A 17,403-nucleotide genomic window follows, 5' to 3' on the forward strand; every position below is an offset into this window, starting at 1 on the left:
GACTTCATTCACATCAACAATGACTCCAGCAAGGAATTTTTTAAGTGTGGCTTAAAAAAAAGAGAGAAAATAATAAACACATTCCGCTGTGAACTTAAAGAAATAGTCTATTCGCTCTATAGAAATGACATATGGTGATGGTACTGTAAGGGATGAATGCTGACCGTTTTTGTATTCCCATATTATTTAGCTAGGCTAAACGGGCTAAATACATTTAATAAACATGTTCTAAACCCGCGCTCTGAAATTTGTGTTTGATTGCAGAAGGTGAAAACTAGGCTACTGTTTTTCTACATATTTTCGCATCTTTAAACTGCTCCTGTAGTCAACTTATTAACGGGTACTGTGACTTAACTGCCAGACCTTAGTGACGTAGACATACGTTAAAAAAAAGTACAAATCTAGAACAGACGTTCACTATTCACTTGAGAATCTTCCTCAAGCACTTTGGAAAACTTGCCTCAGGAAAAATGGAGATAGCACATAACCAGGCCCGTAAACTGGTCCAAATGATTGCAGATGGAATTTGGGAACTGAATTTCTTGACAGCATCTTCAACCCAAATGACAGTGTTCTGCATTCTGGAGGGTCATGAAAAACTGACGTCTTGTGCCACTGTGACCCGAGAAAGAGGGACGGCTTCCCTGGGTGAAAACGAGACCCTGATGAAAGACAGAAAGACTGAGAAAATGAGGAAAGGATGGACAGAGGTCATCAGCCTTCTCAGAGAACTCAGCCTCCTGTCAGGCATTTCCATCCAAGTTCTGCTACTGGTCATGCTCTGGTCTGATGCAGACCTCCTGGCCTTCTACCTCTTTGACTTTGTGACAGAGCTAATGTCCGGGAAAGAGCCCCAGTCAACCATGGAAATAAGCGTAGCAGTTACAGCCGAGGGACAAGGAGAAGGGGCGGCAGCCTCAACCACCAGAACACCAGCAGCACCTGGAGAAGCCAGGACTGCTACTGAACTGACGGCCACAGCGGTGGCAGCGGCCAAAAGTTCAAAGGTGAAACTCTGGCACAGGCTTTGTAGGCCTCTGCATCCTTCGTATGAGGAAATGGAAAATGAGGAAATACCAGCTGCTGTTACCGCCACTGAAGAGGCTCCTGTGGGCGTAGAGGAGGGGTCAGTGGGAGCGGCCGCAGCGCCCAGCCCGAGCATCGCAAGGCGCCGAAAGCTCCTGTATCTCAACAGGCTCTCAAAGGGCCTGAGGGCCGGGCCAAGAAAGATCACTTCTAAAGCGTCTGGCGCTCCTCTCCGTCACGCTGCCGAGGGCGAAGCCGAAAAGGCGAGAGAGGCACGCGTGACTGAGGGTGACGTGGCAACGGCGCCAACTCGTGCCAAAGGCAAAAGGCTTTGGAAAAGGTTTATGCAACGCCTGAAGCCTAAGCTGAGGATCGCCTATTACGCACTAGCTGAGGAGGCCGAGCTGGAGACAGTCAGAGCTGCTTCAGCAGGTGAGGGGCGTGCCCTCCACAGATCCACCGGCTACATGGAGTTGCCACTGGTGCCCACACCGCGGGCAGAAGAAGCTGGCGCCACTGAGGAAGAGGAGTGGGAAGACCTTTTTGTCCTTCGCAGGGCTGAGCGTTATATGGAGCTCCCGACGGCTAGCTTACCAGAATCAATGATGCGTTCAAGATAGGGAGAAACATTGCAGTTCAAATTAACTGGAAACAGTGTAGCATTGAACGGACAGTTGCAGAATGCTGTTATTAGCTGTGAGCTCAACAGAAGTGCACTGAGCAGAAGCTCTACATCTGGACAATGTTGCCTGCAATAACAAACTTTCAAAGTTTTCACAATAAGTCACACACCTACAATGATTTGTGAAGTGTTCTTTGTTGCTGTAAAAAGTGTTTGTTTAACCATATAAATAAAATACCAGAAGATGCATTTTATTTTCTTCCAAGGTAAGAGTTTTTTTTTTTTGGCCTTGCTGTGTAAGCCTTTCCTTTTGGATGTCTAGTTCATCCAATAAGATTCCTTGTATCACGCAAACCACTACCTTCTGTGCATTGAAAATGCAAAAACAAGCCATCCCTTTAGAACTATAAATGAGTATATGGACCCTTTCTAGCTTTATGTTATTGTTAGCAGCCATTCCTGTCTACATGTCTGGATTGCCGATATTGAAAGTTTCCAAGTTACAGGACAGCCAGCAATGTTCCCTGCATGATATAAAGTACCCCGAGTGATTAAAAAAAAAACAAGGATTGCTCCCTCTGATGTATGTTTATTCACATGTCCTCTGGGAACAACGGGAGAGTTTTTCATTCCTTTTCCCCAGTTAGACTCCTACTGGACACGTGAATAAACACACATCAAAGGCAGGAATTATTTTTCTCCTCAGTGTTAACGAGTGTCATCGTTGAGTAAGAAAATACTTTGTCACAGAACGTACACAGAACCACCAGACGGCCAGCACCAGCATCCCTTCTGCTTGGCAACAAGCACATACACCTTAATTTAAGCAGGCCCTTCATCACTGAGGAGGGGTTCAATTGTGTTTTACGGGAACACCAGTTGTTGAAAATGTGTTTTCTAGAGGCTCCTAGGTTGCTCAGTCAGTAAGGCTTTGCTATTAACTCCACAGCACCAGGACTCTCCTTATCCTCCCATTTGGCACAAGACATGGGAAATTGGGATAAAGAAAAGGGAATAATGTCCCAACCCAAAACTGACCTGTTACCATGCACTCTATAAGCAGACAGTGATTCTAGGTCAATGCTTGGAAGTGGAACATTTCTTCACTTTTGAGTTTCTCTCTTTCCAGCCATTCATAGATATGCAACAATGGGGAGGGAGTTATTTTCTGATGGAAGTTCCAATATCAAAATCCAAACATGCTGAATAAACACAAAGAAAATAAAGAACAACATACAAACAGGCACATTTTTAAAGAAATGCACATGTAGTTTTTATTGACCATTCAATGCACATGGACGTATGAAGATATTTACAGACAGTGGTATTAATATAGCTGGAAAATGCAACATTAATATAAAAGAAGTAGCCGAGACAAAGTCCATCACATAGCTAAGTACCGATAAAACATCAAATGTTGTCTTCTAACAAAGACCCCAAAGTCTTACTCCGCTACTTTCAACAGTTACTATACTTAAATGTGCAAGCAATCACCAGTAACATATTCAAATAGGAAAAAAAAAGATCCTCACTTACACGTTTATTCTTTAGCTGACCGGTCTCACATAGACCATTTGCCACTGAAATGCACACAGATGCTACATGTACCAGAGTCGGAAGAGCAAGCGGAGCTCTACTGTTGATTACGCATCACAGATCAGGCGGGGTCAAGGGTCATGGTCAGCGTCAAATTTAAAGGACAGAAGAATAGTTAGTATAAGGTCAGCTTTTTTTTGTAAACAGTTAACATTAGATCTCAGAGCATCTGCGTTAATATTCAGACTGGTAAATATACCTGTGGACTGTACCTCACATAATATACAACATGATCTAAATAGATGCAGTGGTAATAATAATGCAGAATGAAATGTCTGAATCGGTGGATGGATCACTGCTTCTGCATTCCCAGCTGAAGTACTCGATATTTACTTCAGTTCTGTCCTAGAGCTGATCACTACCATATGGATTTCACTATCCGTCAACCTCCCAGTTTGATTGGGAGAAGAAAAAAAAAAAAAAAAAAAAAAAAAAAAAACTCACCCCACTCTCCTGAGACCTTTCAAATTTCTTCATTTATCTTCATTCAGTTTTGTACAGCAGCTTAGACGTGTAATACATGACTTCCCACAGGAAATAAACGTAAGCAAATAAATACAATGTGCAATCGCTAAACATCTTCCAACATCTTCTTTTTTGCTCCCTTGGCACAAAAAAAAAAAAAAAAAAAAAAAAAACTTACTTCAAATACATTGCACAGTCAAGACTCTTCATTAAAAAATTAGGAGAAAACATGCTCCTTCATTCCTACATGGCAGGAGATAACAGTCAATCAATCAATGAATCAATCAATTAGTCAATCAATCAGTGTATTCACTAGAGTGCTTCCTCACAGTGGATGGATTATAGCCAGCTCCCTCCTACACTGACAGTGTGTTACTACGGAAACATCTTTTTCAATGCCTCCTGTTCCACGGTGCTATTGTCACATCACACAGGGGAATGATTTACATGTCCTAGAAAAGTACGGACCTGATTTTCTCACTGATCAACGTTAAATTCAGAAACAGATTCTGACCTAATGAGAGAATGATCCTCTGCCCAAATCTGAACTTTATGAAAAAAGAACTGCATCTACAGCCATCATTCAAGGCTCAATATGCTACCCAATTCCAAACTTTAATCAGTTCACCACTGACTCAAAATAAAAATGCAACAATCCAGAATGTGCAGAAATAGTGACACTGAATTTACTTGACAATTAATATTTGACACTTACTATTAATTGCCATCAAAAATAAATTCAGACAACCGCTTTGCCACACTTTTCACTCAACCTGTATACACTGGCCACCCCAACTCTCAAAAATAAAGTGTCTCTTTAAAGCACCTAGGGTTCACACAAAGATCTCTCTCACCCGCTAGCAAAGCATCTAATCCCAAAACATAGTTGTAAAAATGTAAAAAGCCTTTAAAAGATCTTCGTGGGAGTCATTCAATTAAGTAATCTGATCAATGCTCTTTCATTTCAGCGGGACCTCAAATTCAACCAACATCCTAAACCAACAAAAAGAACACACTTTGGCACATAAAATTGTTTGAGCCATTAACAATTACAAAACGCAATTATTTTCTCTTTGGCCTATTTTCGCACAATCCTTAAAAGCACGATTAACACGGACATCTTTTTTCCCCCCAGATGTTATATATATTAATTAATGTATTTCGCTTTCAAGCATGATATTTATCCATACAACTCACCGTAAGCTACACTTGCCTTTACCCATGATCAATGCAGAACAATGCAGTGCAACAAAGTAAACCCCCAGGAGGTGGCACTACCACGGAATCATTGCTTCCCATTCTTTCAGTGCCAAACTCAACTGAAATGCAAAAATTCCAAAGCTTAAATTCAAATTCAAATTCAACTGCCAGTACCGAACTGCCAGTACCCTCTGGCAAGTCTGAATTGTAACTAGTGACCCGGTTTAAATTCTGTGAAGATTGGCCACCCCACAAGTGCAAGAGGACAAGTAATGGCTAGGATTACTGTGCTGGAAAGCTTTAAAAGGTCAGTAAGGTACCATTTCAAACATGAAGAAAAAAAAAAATCAGGGATTTTCCCAGGATGTCTGCTGGCATTTTTTACAGACAGTAATTACTGAAACATTAAAACAGTAATGCTTGTATTATTTGTTTAGAATTATTTGTTAAGAATATACCATAGCGAGAATATATCCTTAGCAAATTGTTAAATAAAAGCTCTTGATTTTGGCTTCATCAGGGGATCTTACACAAAAGAGATTCCACATTAAAACTGCTAATTCTACATTTCTCACATCATTTCTATTTCTGTATTTATTGAACAGTAGGCCTACTTTCCATTCCAAACCCAAGTGCAAAAATGTTAGTTAGACCGAGAATATTAAAAGTACTTCCAAACCACAATTACAAAATAAATACAAAATATATTTTTGAGGCTGTAAGAATTCAGTTCTCAGAAAACTTTAGGACACCAAAAAAGGGCACTCGTTTCCTACTTTAGGACAACACTAGATTATTTTTTTTGCAGTACACAACGTCAAGTTATATAACAAGGTGTAAAACCCTCATTGCTGTCACAGTCAGAGGCCAACCTATTAGATCCCAGACTTGTGGCACGTTGCACTGACAGCACACATTAAAATACAGCTTTGGGTAAAAAAGCTCAGAAGTACAAACTCAATAATGAGCGCACAGGATTCACTGCCCAATGGGGGGGTGGTATTTATGCAGGGGGGGTGGGACTGTACTCTTCAGGCACTTGGTTGTAACAGCACTGCAACACAGAGCCACTAAGATGCCATGCCTCTGACTAGCGCTGTCGCACAGAAAAGGAGAGACCAACAGCCCTACAGCGCCACCTACTGGTAAAGGAGAGACTAGCGGGGAGGGTGGCGACCGAGCCCCTCCTGATCCTCCGCGCATTAGAAGCCCCGCTAAGCATGCGCGCTGCGTGAGGAGGCGAACGGCAGCTCGCATCATTCTACACCTCGCTACACTCGTCAAGAAAAGCAGCGTCTCAGGCTGGCTGTGGCAACCCTGCGGGAGTTTGGCGAGCGTGCGTCTAAGTACCTCTCTCAATGTTCCCATGGCACGGTAAGGATGAGGGTAAGGATGGCACGAGGACTTCTACTGGATAAGCATGGTTAAACATCTCCGTGTGAATGAATTAAAATTATGCATATGTAACAAATAAATAAATATTTACATATTACAAAGAGGGTAAGAGGAGAGGGAGATCATGAAGACAGTGAGGTAGAGCAACAGAAACAGTAGCCAAATCTAGAGAAAGAGACTATAAAAGAAAGAAGAAAAAGAGAGATACTGATCCCGAAGGAAGGATGAGAGAGAGAGAGAGAGAGAGAGAGGAGGGGAGGGATGAGGGCGGAGTCTCTGGCTCTGCGCTCAGGCCGGCTGGCTGCCCATGGCGGGTGAGATTTGGGCGCGGGTGAGGGCGGGCTCAGAGTCGTCCATGGGCAGGACCAGCCGCGTGCCGCGGGTGGCCTGCTCGCGATCCGGGGCCCGGTCTGCGGGGGGGCGGGCCCCGGCCTTGGTGTGGGCCCCCGAGGCGTCCGTGCTCACCGTCACGTCCCCGTACGCCAGGCTGATGTCGGCGTCGTTCAGGATCAGGTCCGAGTCATCGTCCTTCAGCTGCTCCTCGTTCTGAGAGGAGAAAAAGCCGGCAGGGAGGGGACGCAGCAGGGAGGAAGGAGAAGGGAGGATGGAGATTGAAGAAGGGAGAATGGAGGATGAAGGGAGAATGGGGAATGAAGAATGGAGAACAAAAGAGGGAAAACGAAGGATGCAGAAAAGCTTAATTTTCTGAAAGCAGTGGCAATGGTAACACACTCAAAAGGTGTGTTCATTCACCAGGAGATCTGGGGCAAACAGGCAATGAAAATATTTTAACAAACCGAAACTCATATCATATGAAAAAATTATTTTGTGTTGAACATTGGTTCTGCAGGCATCTGACTGGTGTATGAAGAATTAAAGTAATTCAGTTAGGTTGCACAAGCCCACACAGGTACATACAATTCATTTACACAGCAGGGTATACTGAAGCAACTCAAGGACCTTGTCCAAAGTACACAACAGCAGTACAGCTCTTGGGAATCAAACCTGCAACCTCTGGGTCAGTAGGCCAGTTTCCTATCTGTTACTCTGCAGCGGGCTCACCTCGTAGGCCTGGGGGCTGGTGAGACAGCGGGCCAGCGGGCCACAGCATGCGGGCAGGGTGGCCGTGAGGGGGGGCCCACTGTGCGTGAGGATGGGCTTCAGGTACCTGGAGAGGGGCTGCAGTCAAGGACTAGAAACAAACTGCATATACTTAGTTAAACCTGGAGATCCTCCAAAGCAAACTAGTTTACACTTAGGTGGGAAAAAAAAGAAAAAAAAAAAAGAGAAATGGAATTTCAGCCCCCCTCCTCCTTTGGGGGATGCTCAAATGCCACCGGCCTATTGCGATCCAAAACAACAGTGGTCAGAACTAAGCTCTACAAACAAAAACTTTGAGATGACTGGGCAAAAATTGCCTGAACACAGTTTCCATTGTGACTTTCATTTCACAAGTGCTCCCCCTGCTGTGCACTGTTGGGAATGACAACCGTTAAGGATACTTGTGGTCAAAGTTGTACCAGATTCTGAACAGCCAGGCACTCTCCTGTCTGGTGCTCTTTCTCTCAGTTCCATCTGTGCTGATCTGTATAATGGCACAAAGACATTTATTAACAGAAACACACTTTTCAGCTCGAACGGCGGAGGTTGATGAGGGGGAAAATGAGAGAGAGGAGAGGGAAAACACAAACAAAAAAGCCCCTGTCAACATATAATGTACAGAAAAACCTCAAATAAACCCACTTACTGAATTATCTTGATCAGAATCCACTCCCACGCTGTCAAAAAAATAACGGAGAGATAAATTGATCTTTCATTAGACAAGCTTCCATGTAAACAAGGTCGACAGAGAAACAGACAGTCAAACATCACATGACACTGTGAACAACAATCTCACTGTCCAAAGACTGCCTTGCCCATACAAAAGAGTGCAAGAAAGTTCCAGAAATGTCCCTCTCCCCAGTCTTCCTCTGCACCAGTTCCAGCACTAATTACGCCACCGTTTTACTGACACACCCCTTTCCTCCATAAGACTCAGGAACGTTTACAACCTGATAGCTCTCCTATAACATAAACGCTTTTAAACATCTTTTTTACTCCCCAGTATTTCCTGTTCTCCTGAGGATGAATGCCAGATTGCGATCGTAAGGCTCTCCCATGGCTGCAGCGCGGACGCGCGCGTGTGCGCCCTCTGCAGGGCACGCCCGGCGGCCGCAGCTTCTTCTTGCTTAGCCGCGCAGCGTCGCCCCTAACAACCGCATGTCAGGCGCAGTTCAGTCTGCGGTCGGCGCATTACCAGGAGTCACTGGGAGTTCACAGCCGGGCAGGGCCCTTGAAATCTAGGGCCCTTGAAATCCTAAAAGCACCAGAGTTTTTTGGCTCAAAACATTGTTCTAAATAACTACATGCTCTGTTGCCCATCTATGGACAGATCTCAGTCTGACAGCAGTTAAACAGCTGGCCCTATGAGTAATGATTTAACGTACACCCCCCCCCCCAGACCCACCGAATGCGCAGGCAGGACAGCATTGGGGTGGTGCCGCCCCCGCAGATCCACACGGTGAAGAAGACGATGAGCAGGGTGGTGGAGAACATCATCTGCCGCGCGTACGTGGCCGTGTCCCGGATCGAGAGGGCAAAGGTCATGGCCCCCCGCAGCCCTGAGGAGGAGGACCAGACCCAACAGGGATTTCAGTAAGAAAATAGACCCCTCCCTCCCTCTCTCTCCCTCTCTCGCACCCACCCAGTCACTCACAACCCATCCATCACTCATACACATACGCACACCACACACATACACCACACGCACACACACGCGCACACAGTACGATTATCCAACAGACCGCCTCTCCCTGCGTCCACCTGCCTGCAAACATCATCATGTGCTGGAAGTTGGAGCCGATCTTGTGCCGGCGGCCCAGGTTGAGGAACAGGGACAGGGGGTAGATGTTGGCGGCTCTGCCCAGGAACACAGCCAGCTGGGAGGGGACAGCGGTCAAGGAGCAACTCTGCAAGAATGCATTTAATATCCAACCAGAACCGCCAGGCACCGGCCTATTCAAACACCTTAAATAGGCAAGACTGTAGGACTGAGCAGCTCAGCAGAATCACTAGCATACACACAACCACTTTATTCAGTACAACGCACACACACACACGCACAGCAAAGGATACGAAAGCCCCGATGATGAAGGTGGGGTTGAAGATGTGGTTCTGGAAGGTGAAGAGCGCCAGGCCCATGTAGGAGAAGATGAAATTCTCCGCCAGGAAATTCAGCAGCTCAAACAACTGCAGGACAGCGCCGACAACATAGTTATCAGTAACCTGGCGGGAAGGTTTCCTTCACAGTGCACACTGCTGACAGGTGTGGGCCTGGTTCTAGGCACGTGAACACCAATGAGAAGGTCAATATTTGACATTACGCCACGGCCTGGATGAAAAGGCTTCTGACTGGTTGAAAAATGGCTTGCAGTGTGTTTGAAGTGCAAAAACAAGTCTTATCATGGCCAAGGGTTAAATGTTTACGCAGAAACAGGGGGCATGATAATGGACCGGTGGAAGCTAAGTGCCCCGGTGGAATGCCAGGTGGGCGGGAGGCAGGGTGGGGGGATCTTACCTGTTTGGTGCGGTCCTGAGACTCTGGGGACAGGTTGTTAAAGGTGTAGTGAGCCTGGGTGATCCCGCAGAAGAGTACAGCCACCACCCCTGCAAGGCGGGACAGAGGGGGCACAAGGTTAGGAAGAGCAGGAAATCTCACATTTGACCTCAATCAGCTGTGCTGGAGGGGGGCGCGGGTGGTCATGGATCACCCGTGGCATTTTCCCCAGCACCGTCCAATCACCCGCCTCCCTGGCTCCGCTCACTGGTTCCAACCCACCTTCCTTCTGACCTTCTGACCAGAATCAGAGCCAACCAAGGAATTCTGCGCCCAGTTACACCACAGGATTAGTCACCCAGCACCAGAACAGTCAGGAAGAAGGGAACTTTGCTGGTGGTTTTGGGCCAGTGTTCTATGAGGCTTAACCAGCTGTTAAGCTATCAAAAAAAACAAAAATGTCTGCCAGGAAATTCCAGGCTTTGAGAAAAATATCGGGGCTTAAATACTGAACAGAGCAGCAGCCTACTGCAGGGCAAGAGGAGCAGTGGGAGGAGCATGAGGAGAAGCAGAGGGAGGAGCAAAAAAAGGAGCAGGGGAAAGAGCAGAGGGAGGAGCAGGGGAATGAACAGGGGGAGGAGAAGACGGAGGAGCGGGGGAAGGAGGAGGAGCACGAGGAGGAGGAGCACGAGGAGCATGAGGAGGAGCAGGGGGATGAGGGCCGCTCTGACCTGTGAAGCCGCAGGCCTCTGCCAGCAGGAAGGTGGACCAGGACATGAGGAAGAAGAGCGCCGTCTCCAGCAGCTGGAAGTCCCGCAGCTTGGTGAACTTGGTGACGTGAGAAACCAGAGGCCCAGTCAAGGAAGAGACTAACCATTACAGTGGCCCACTGCAGTGCTACTGAGGAACAGCTAACTGACTAGGCCCTACACATGGGGTAGACAGCCCTTATCACACAACACCAGATATTGCCTCTGCTTTTAACAGGATATAAAAGGATAAATTATTAGGTTTAATGACCACATGTGACCACTTTCATAATTAACTTCTGAACAAAGTAAAAAAAAATGCTTGTTTCATCAGACAGGTCTGTCACAGTTTCAAAGTCCTTAGTGGTTGGGGGAAAGATTAGCTGACTGAGCTAATGGCCAAAGGTCCCCAGCCGAGGGAGCTAACCCCACTTTTCCTGAAGCCCCAGTGATGTCACCTTCTCTAGCAAACAGTCATGCGCTCACTGATGCCTCAGCACAGTGCTATGCTCGCCCTACAGCCCAGACCCAGCCCCAGCAGCCCCATACGGCTTCACCAGCTCCCTCCTAAATCCACCGCTCTGCTTTGCGGCTCCAGTCTCAGACCGGAGGGCACGGGACCCCCCAGTAAAGGATATGAGCGCCGTCACCAGTCCGGTGGCCACGCCCAGCGCGAAAGAGCCGCTGAACACCCCCAGGAACATGCCCAAACACTTGAGCAAGGCCATGCCCTCGAACGTGTGGCTATTATCCCCCGTGGGCTGGTACGCTACGATGGACCTGAGAACATTTAAAAATTTAGCATCTCAAATATTCAAAAAGAACATTGTACACATATGTGAGCAGACTATATGTGTGGTAACTGCTTTATGAGCCAAAAGGGGAGATACTGAATGGGGTTTCTATGGAGATACCATGTATGTCAGAACCACCATCTTGGGCTCCTTGACACATAAGCCATGTCTCACTAATGACTATATAAAAACCACTTTCTGTGCCCTGAAAATTTCCTCAAGGGATTGACTGAAATTCACACTGAAATTCAAAAGAAATGTCAGGAAAGGACCTACACTCACGCAGCTGTACACTGGACCCATTATACAAGCCCCTGCCAAACTTGGCGAGACATTAACAACAGTTTATAAAGGCACACCCATCTAGTGAGTAGAAAGGTTCATGCAATATGTGAGCAATTTGAGGAATGGTGCAGACAGTCAATTTTCCTTAGAGATACAGGTAATGTTGTGATAAGTGGATAGACAAAACAAGTCCATATATTGACAGTATCAGAGAGACAGCAAGGGGAGGAGAACCAAAGAAAAGCTGCAGCTGCAGTAGGCCACACAAACAGGTCCCAACTGGCCTACACACCACACGAACAGCAAACCACCAGAACATTCCCTCACTTTGAGCTGGACCATTGTGATGTCATCACCTTGGCACATACAGCCAACGAACGCTAACAATCTGTGTGCTGACAGAAGTCATGGAGGATTGCTGGATCCATCCAAGTAGGAAGTGGGTGTAAAGCAGCACGGATATATAAGTGTATGTGTGTGTGAGTGTGTGTGTGTGTGAGAGACAGGACAGGGGACAGAGGACTCACGAGGACAGCACCACGGCCACCGCGTCATTCAGGACGCTCTCCCCAAATAGCAGAGCGTAGAGGTCCACATCCACCTGCAGCTCGTTAAAGATGGCCAGGACCGTCACTGCAAGATGGACGGAGGAGAAGGGCAACAAATTTCCCAGGGAGAAACAAGGGGTGCTAAAATTATTAAATTGCAGCCTTGACAGTGTCTTGTTCGACACAGCCCTTATGAGGGCGCAGTTGGGGGGTGCAGGTAAAGGTGCACGAGGAGGGGCAGAAACCTGGGTCCGTGGCGGAGACGATGGCTCCGAAGAACAGGCAGTCAGTGAAGAAGAAGTCCCCGCCCAGCTGGCCCACCTGCTTCATCAGCATCACACAGCCGTACATCAGCAATCTGCAGAAGAGAGGGGCACACACCACGACATCACTCACCTCCGCACCGTCAACCGAAGCCTCAAACCCCTTACAGTTAAGCTGAGAACTGAGGCTCAGCTTCGAGGCTGTGATACCTCCTAAACCAGGGGTGTACATCCTGGCGTGGATGGGTTTTTTTACAGGAATAAAATTTAAAAAATGTCTTTGTACGTACCTGTTAATGCTTGCTGGGGCCTGATGCTCAACTGCCACAGGCAGCTACATTTTCATAATTCAAATGTGCTTGTTGAATGAGGACTCACCCAATGACGAGACATGATATGACGGTTCCCACAAAGGCATAGGCTAAGATGGACCCCATGTTCCTGAAGAAGTGTCTCTGAACAGGACAAAAGGTGAAAAGACAAAATCAGGCACATCCATCATTCAGGGGGTATACACAAGATGAGGTTGTGCTTTGGACTGAATTTCACAACCGTCAACACAAGGATAATTAATCCATGTCTGTTCTTCTTTACAATGCACGCATCATATCTTACTTCCCCTTTCCAATGTTCACTCACAGTGCTTTTCAGGGGTGGGGACTCTTACCCTTTTCAGGCTGTAGCCAGCATGGAAAATGATTGGAGGCAGGAGAATATTGAAGAACACCTCAGGGTCAAAAGTCACCTAGAAAAAAAAGCATATAAAACCCCATGAAATGGCATCATCGAGTGTACAATGTACAAAACTAACAAAACGAGCATTGCAAAGCAGAGCACTGAAATTAACTTAATCTGAATACAAACATGTGATGTCTTTTTATGTCGTTTCCAGGTCATGAGACTCCTTTTTACAGTCCACATAAAAGCATGAGGGACAGAGTTTAATGTGAATTTTGCACCAGTGACAGGAAAGAAAAATAACAATAAAAAAAGTTAGGGCCAAAATAGAACAGCACTCAGATTGAGTAGCACTAACAAGTACAAACCTGCCATCCTCCACTGCACAATACAGTGAACAACTGCTTTGATTCTGCTCTCAGAAAATAGCCACCTTGGCCAGACTGAAAATAACCAGTTGAAATTAAAAAAAAAAAAAAAAATATATATATATATATATATATATATATATATATACATACATACATACATACATACATACATATTGTGTACATGTATGCCTTTCCTACAGGTTCTGTGATCTTTGAAGTTAGATGGTGATCACCACATCCTGTCACCACATTCTGGCCTACTAAAATCTCACCGCAAGTCATGAATGCATTTCTTCACACACTTGTGGTGCTTATCTCAGGACCTTCTGGTTTTTCCATTTACCAGAACCGCAGGCCCTTACATCCTTATCTGACCCATACGCAAACTTGAGCGACATTCCTGTCACTACTCATACCTCTCTTTCAGGCTACTGTAAACATTCAATCACATATTTTCCCTGAGGCTGAACTACCTTTCCTTTTGCTGCCTTGGCAACATGTAAGCCCGCCCATGTGAGCCACGCCACCCGGAAGCTGAAAATCAAACGCTCACATGTTTAAGATAATCAGGACACCGCAACGATATAAAAATGATCGTCACACCAGTCCAGTAACTTTCCAGGTGCTTTCCAACACCGTGAAAGCATCCAGGCTTCGAACCACAACACCAGGTCCTGAAAGGTGACACTGGGGCTAAACAGCGCACAGAGAAATCTGAAACGCTCACAACCAGAACTGCCTGCATTCTTAACAAACTTAATACTGCTTGGTTCGGAGAATCTTTTGTTCGCTGCAGCACATAAGCACCGTCAGGCACAATCCACAAAACACAGCGAATAATATGCATGAAACGGTGCCATTGGATCAGCCTGCCTGGCTTTGAGCATTATTACCGTTTAAAAACAGATTGGAAACGATTCTGCTTTAGAGCAGGCCAAGACCGGAGCATCCGAGTTCATCAGTAATGATCACAATAATCCCGTAAGGAGCTGTCTGGCATCAATCGATACACTTCTCAGTCCGGACACATACACACGCTTCGCCTTTCCGTGTGTAAGGAAATGGCCGAACGACTTTCTTGGCAGATTTAACAGACACTAATGAAAATGGTCCCGCAATTTTAGAGCACCATTCACTAACAGTGGATTGTTTTGACCGTCAAACAGGATCTGTCTTTGTCAATGACATTACATGCACTACAGGAAGCTGAACATTAAAAACTAATAATCCATTCATATCACCTTCCTTATCTTTTTTTATAATCCTCGAACTGATTCCTGAGCTCCTTTTATGGTGATAGATCAGAGACCATACAAGATCCAATTTTGATTATTCTTAATATAAATATAGGCTCATTTTGTTACAGAAATATTTTCCATTTTGGCTGTTGGGTTAGTCTTTGAATGAGTGGTTTCAAGGAGAGATGCAGATCCAGCACTATACTCCATCCAAGGTCATTTTAACTGTGTACAGTAGAGTCTACTTATCATTAGCATAAGAGGTGGGATAAATATTTGCAGGAAGAAAAAAGAAAAAAAAAAAGAGTACAATCTGCCTGGGCTTCTCTCTGAATTAAAGCAACTGTACTAATGTGGCAAAAAAGTCTGGCAATTATCAGCAGTACGCTTGAGCAGCACCCTTGTGATTTGAAAAATCAGACCACAGGAGAAACACTCTTCTTGCTGAGGTTCATTTAGTCTTAACACTCCTGTTTCATCACTTGGTTTGAAACACTAAAGCACCGACACTTTACAGTAAACAGTGAAGTGCCCAGTATGTAGTGGCAGTCTATACACTACCTTCCTCAGCATCTCGTTGTCCTGCACATCGTTGTCCTGCACATCGTTGACCTCGCTGGCACTTATCTCGCCCTTCAGAGTGTATTCATAGAACTTGCCGCTGACGTTCACCAGCAGTGTGGGTGGGCTTGCATTGACATGGCAACTCAGTGTGACATTGTTGATATCCCGGGGAACATGGATTCCGTAGCGCAGAACCACACCCACCAGCAGGCCTTCCATAAAGAGAGGGAAATGTTAAGACAATCAAGGTGCGTACATGCAACACTAGATGCAACACACATGCAATAATATGTAACAGCCAAATAATAACTCCACTCACAGGGTCTAAGCAAGAGCTACACATTTCAAAAGTGATGTTTGTTGGAAAATGCACATCTTGAGAAGTTCAAAATATTTTTTATAAGTTATGGCAGAGAGCCTTTAGGGGCAAGCAACATGGCATAAGTCAAAGTGTGACCAGTGTATTTACTGTATTGTGAAATACACCACTCACCAGTCAAACACATTTGTAGCGTTACTTATTTACTAGATAAGAGAACATGCTTTGTTCCTCTTTCTCAAAATGTACCATTAGCCTGAAATGTCTATGTCAGTCTTAAGGTGACCCACACAGCCACTGAAGCGTAAACAAGGGGTGCTGGATTCTGGTGAATAGGCAGTTGAATCGTTATTGCGCGCCCTTGGTCCCATCCTTCCGAGTAATCTTTTTATTCTCTGAATGTTTCAGATACACTTCAGGGTCGCCATGCTGAGGTTTGTGGGACAAAATGTGTATGGTGCCAGATGGTTGATGCTTCAGAGTCCTTTTTTGGAGTGGGGGGGGGGGGGTTAAAACTAGCATGAGTGTTGGAAGAAGTGTTTAAAGGCTAACGACCGCAAAACTCTAGTCTAGCCGGAGCACTTACACTTGTCATTCCAAGTGTCCCCGTTGCCAAAGTGGACTGACCAGTTAGGTAGTCTAGGTTAACTAACCTGCAAGCTACCTGGCCAGCTTCGAACTCAAGCTCAACTCAAACCTATTCTCGCTGCATTCTTGCTAGCTGCTAAATCATAGTGTCATTACCTGATTAAGCAATGTCTGTGTGTCTGTGTATGTGCGTTACGCTTTATAAATTAGATGGTTAAATTAGCTAGCTGTAATGCATGGACTTCAAGGTTTCAAAGGCCTCATTTTCCCATCAAATTAATTTCGCCTTATTTCCCTGCTCGTAACTAGCTTGCTCTCCATGTAACTTGCTGGACCATTTCTTAGCTACCTAGCAACGCCTACTTAAGTACGGTGAGAAGCTAGCTAATTGGCTAATGACTGTTATGATGAACACTTTGGAAACACATGGATAGTTACTAGCTAACGTTAGTTGTAAACAGTTACATTGTAACATCAATTTAATTACATACAGAAATCGCTGGTCCTTACCGTATATCATGGCTAGTCCGGTTTCATGTAAAAACCTAAACCGGCGGTGTTTGAAGAGCCATATAGTTAGGATCGTGAGGGTAAGCAGCATGATGAATATCAGCAGGTCGGCACTGTCCTGTCTATGGCTTTCCTCAGCCTTCTTTTCGGTTACAATGTTCTCCATAGCGCTGTCATCAGCATTAATGGCACACAGGCAAACCAAGAAGCTGACAAAAACGGACACGGGCGCCGTCTTCCAGACCCTGAGGGCCACGGTGTTTCTCGTCCTGGGTCCCATGTTGTGGTTTAACTCGCCCCCTACTATTGACTGGTGCTTCCGTTTCGACGTCTCTGTTATCATCTACAGCAACAGCCGAGTGGGCAGCAGCGCCACTCCTCCCCGCTCAACCCCACTCACGTGTCACATGACTGAGATATTACTAGTCCTGAATAATCAGGTATGAGACAAATCCCATAAAAAGTTTTACGCATTGTAATATTTTATTAATAAAAATAGTTTTAAAAAAATAGTAAGCGAAAAGTGGAATCACTGGAATGTGATGCTGTGAGTAGCGCGAAATGCTGGGAGATGCACAGGCATTCAGCGTATACGGC

The 17,403-nt window shown here is 45.5% G+C and overlaps 1 protein-coding gene across 1 annotated transcript; it reads right to left on the reverse strand.

The window, feature by feature from the left end:
• Positions 1-2,896: 2,896 nt before the first annotated feature.
• Positions 2,897-17,223, reverse strand: LOC135250192 (sodium/hydrogen exchanger 6-like). The gene is made up of 16 exons (XM_064326244.1): positions 16,807-17,223; positions 15,387-15,601; positions 13,206-13,283; positions 12,917-12,993; positions 12,521-12,633; positions 12,255-12,360; positions 11,287-11,428; positions 10,631-10,736; positions 9,921-10,009; positions 9,479-9,592; positions 9,171-9,282; positions 8,811-8,964; positions 8,052-8,082; positions 7,807-7,889; positions 7,367-7,472; positions 2,897-6,850 (listed from the first exon to the last, which is right to left on the reverse strand). Exons 1-16 carry the CDS (start codon positions 17,147-17,149, stop codon positions 6,593-6,595), a joined length of 2,127 nt encoding a protein of 708 aa, XP_064182314.1. The 5' UTR covers positions 17,150-17,223; the 3' UTR covers positions 2,897-6,592.
• Between the last annotated feature and the right edge of the window lie 180 nt (positions 17,224-17,403).

The sequence above is a fragment of the Anguilla rostrata genome, chromosome 3 (assembly GCF_018555375.3).
Source record: "Anguilla rostrata isolate EN2019 chromosome 3, ASM1855537v3, whole genome shotgun sequence".
Lineage (NCBI taxonomy): Eukaryota > Metazoa > Chordata > Actinopteri > Anguilliformes > Anguillidae > Anguilla > Anguilla rostrata.

Coding starts and splice junctions, on each gene's coding strand:
- LOC135250192 (XM_064326244.1), bottom strand. CDS start 17,149: ATGATAACAGAGACGTCGAAACGGAAGCACCAGTCAATAGTAGGGGGC. Junction 12,361..12,520: donor CGTCTCCGCCACGGACCCAG/GTTTCTGCCCCT, acceptor TCCATCTTGCAG/TGACGGTCCTGGCCATCTTT. Junction 9,593..9,920: donor CTCAGGACCGCACCAAACAG/GTAAGATCCCCC, acceptor GCTGTCCTGCAG/TTGTTTGAGCTGCTGAATTT.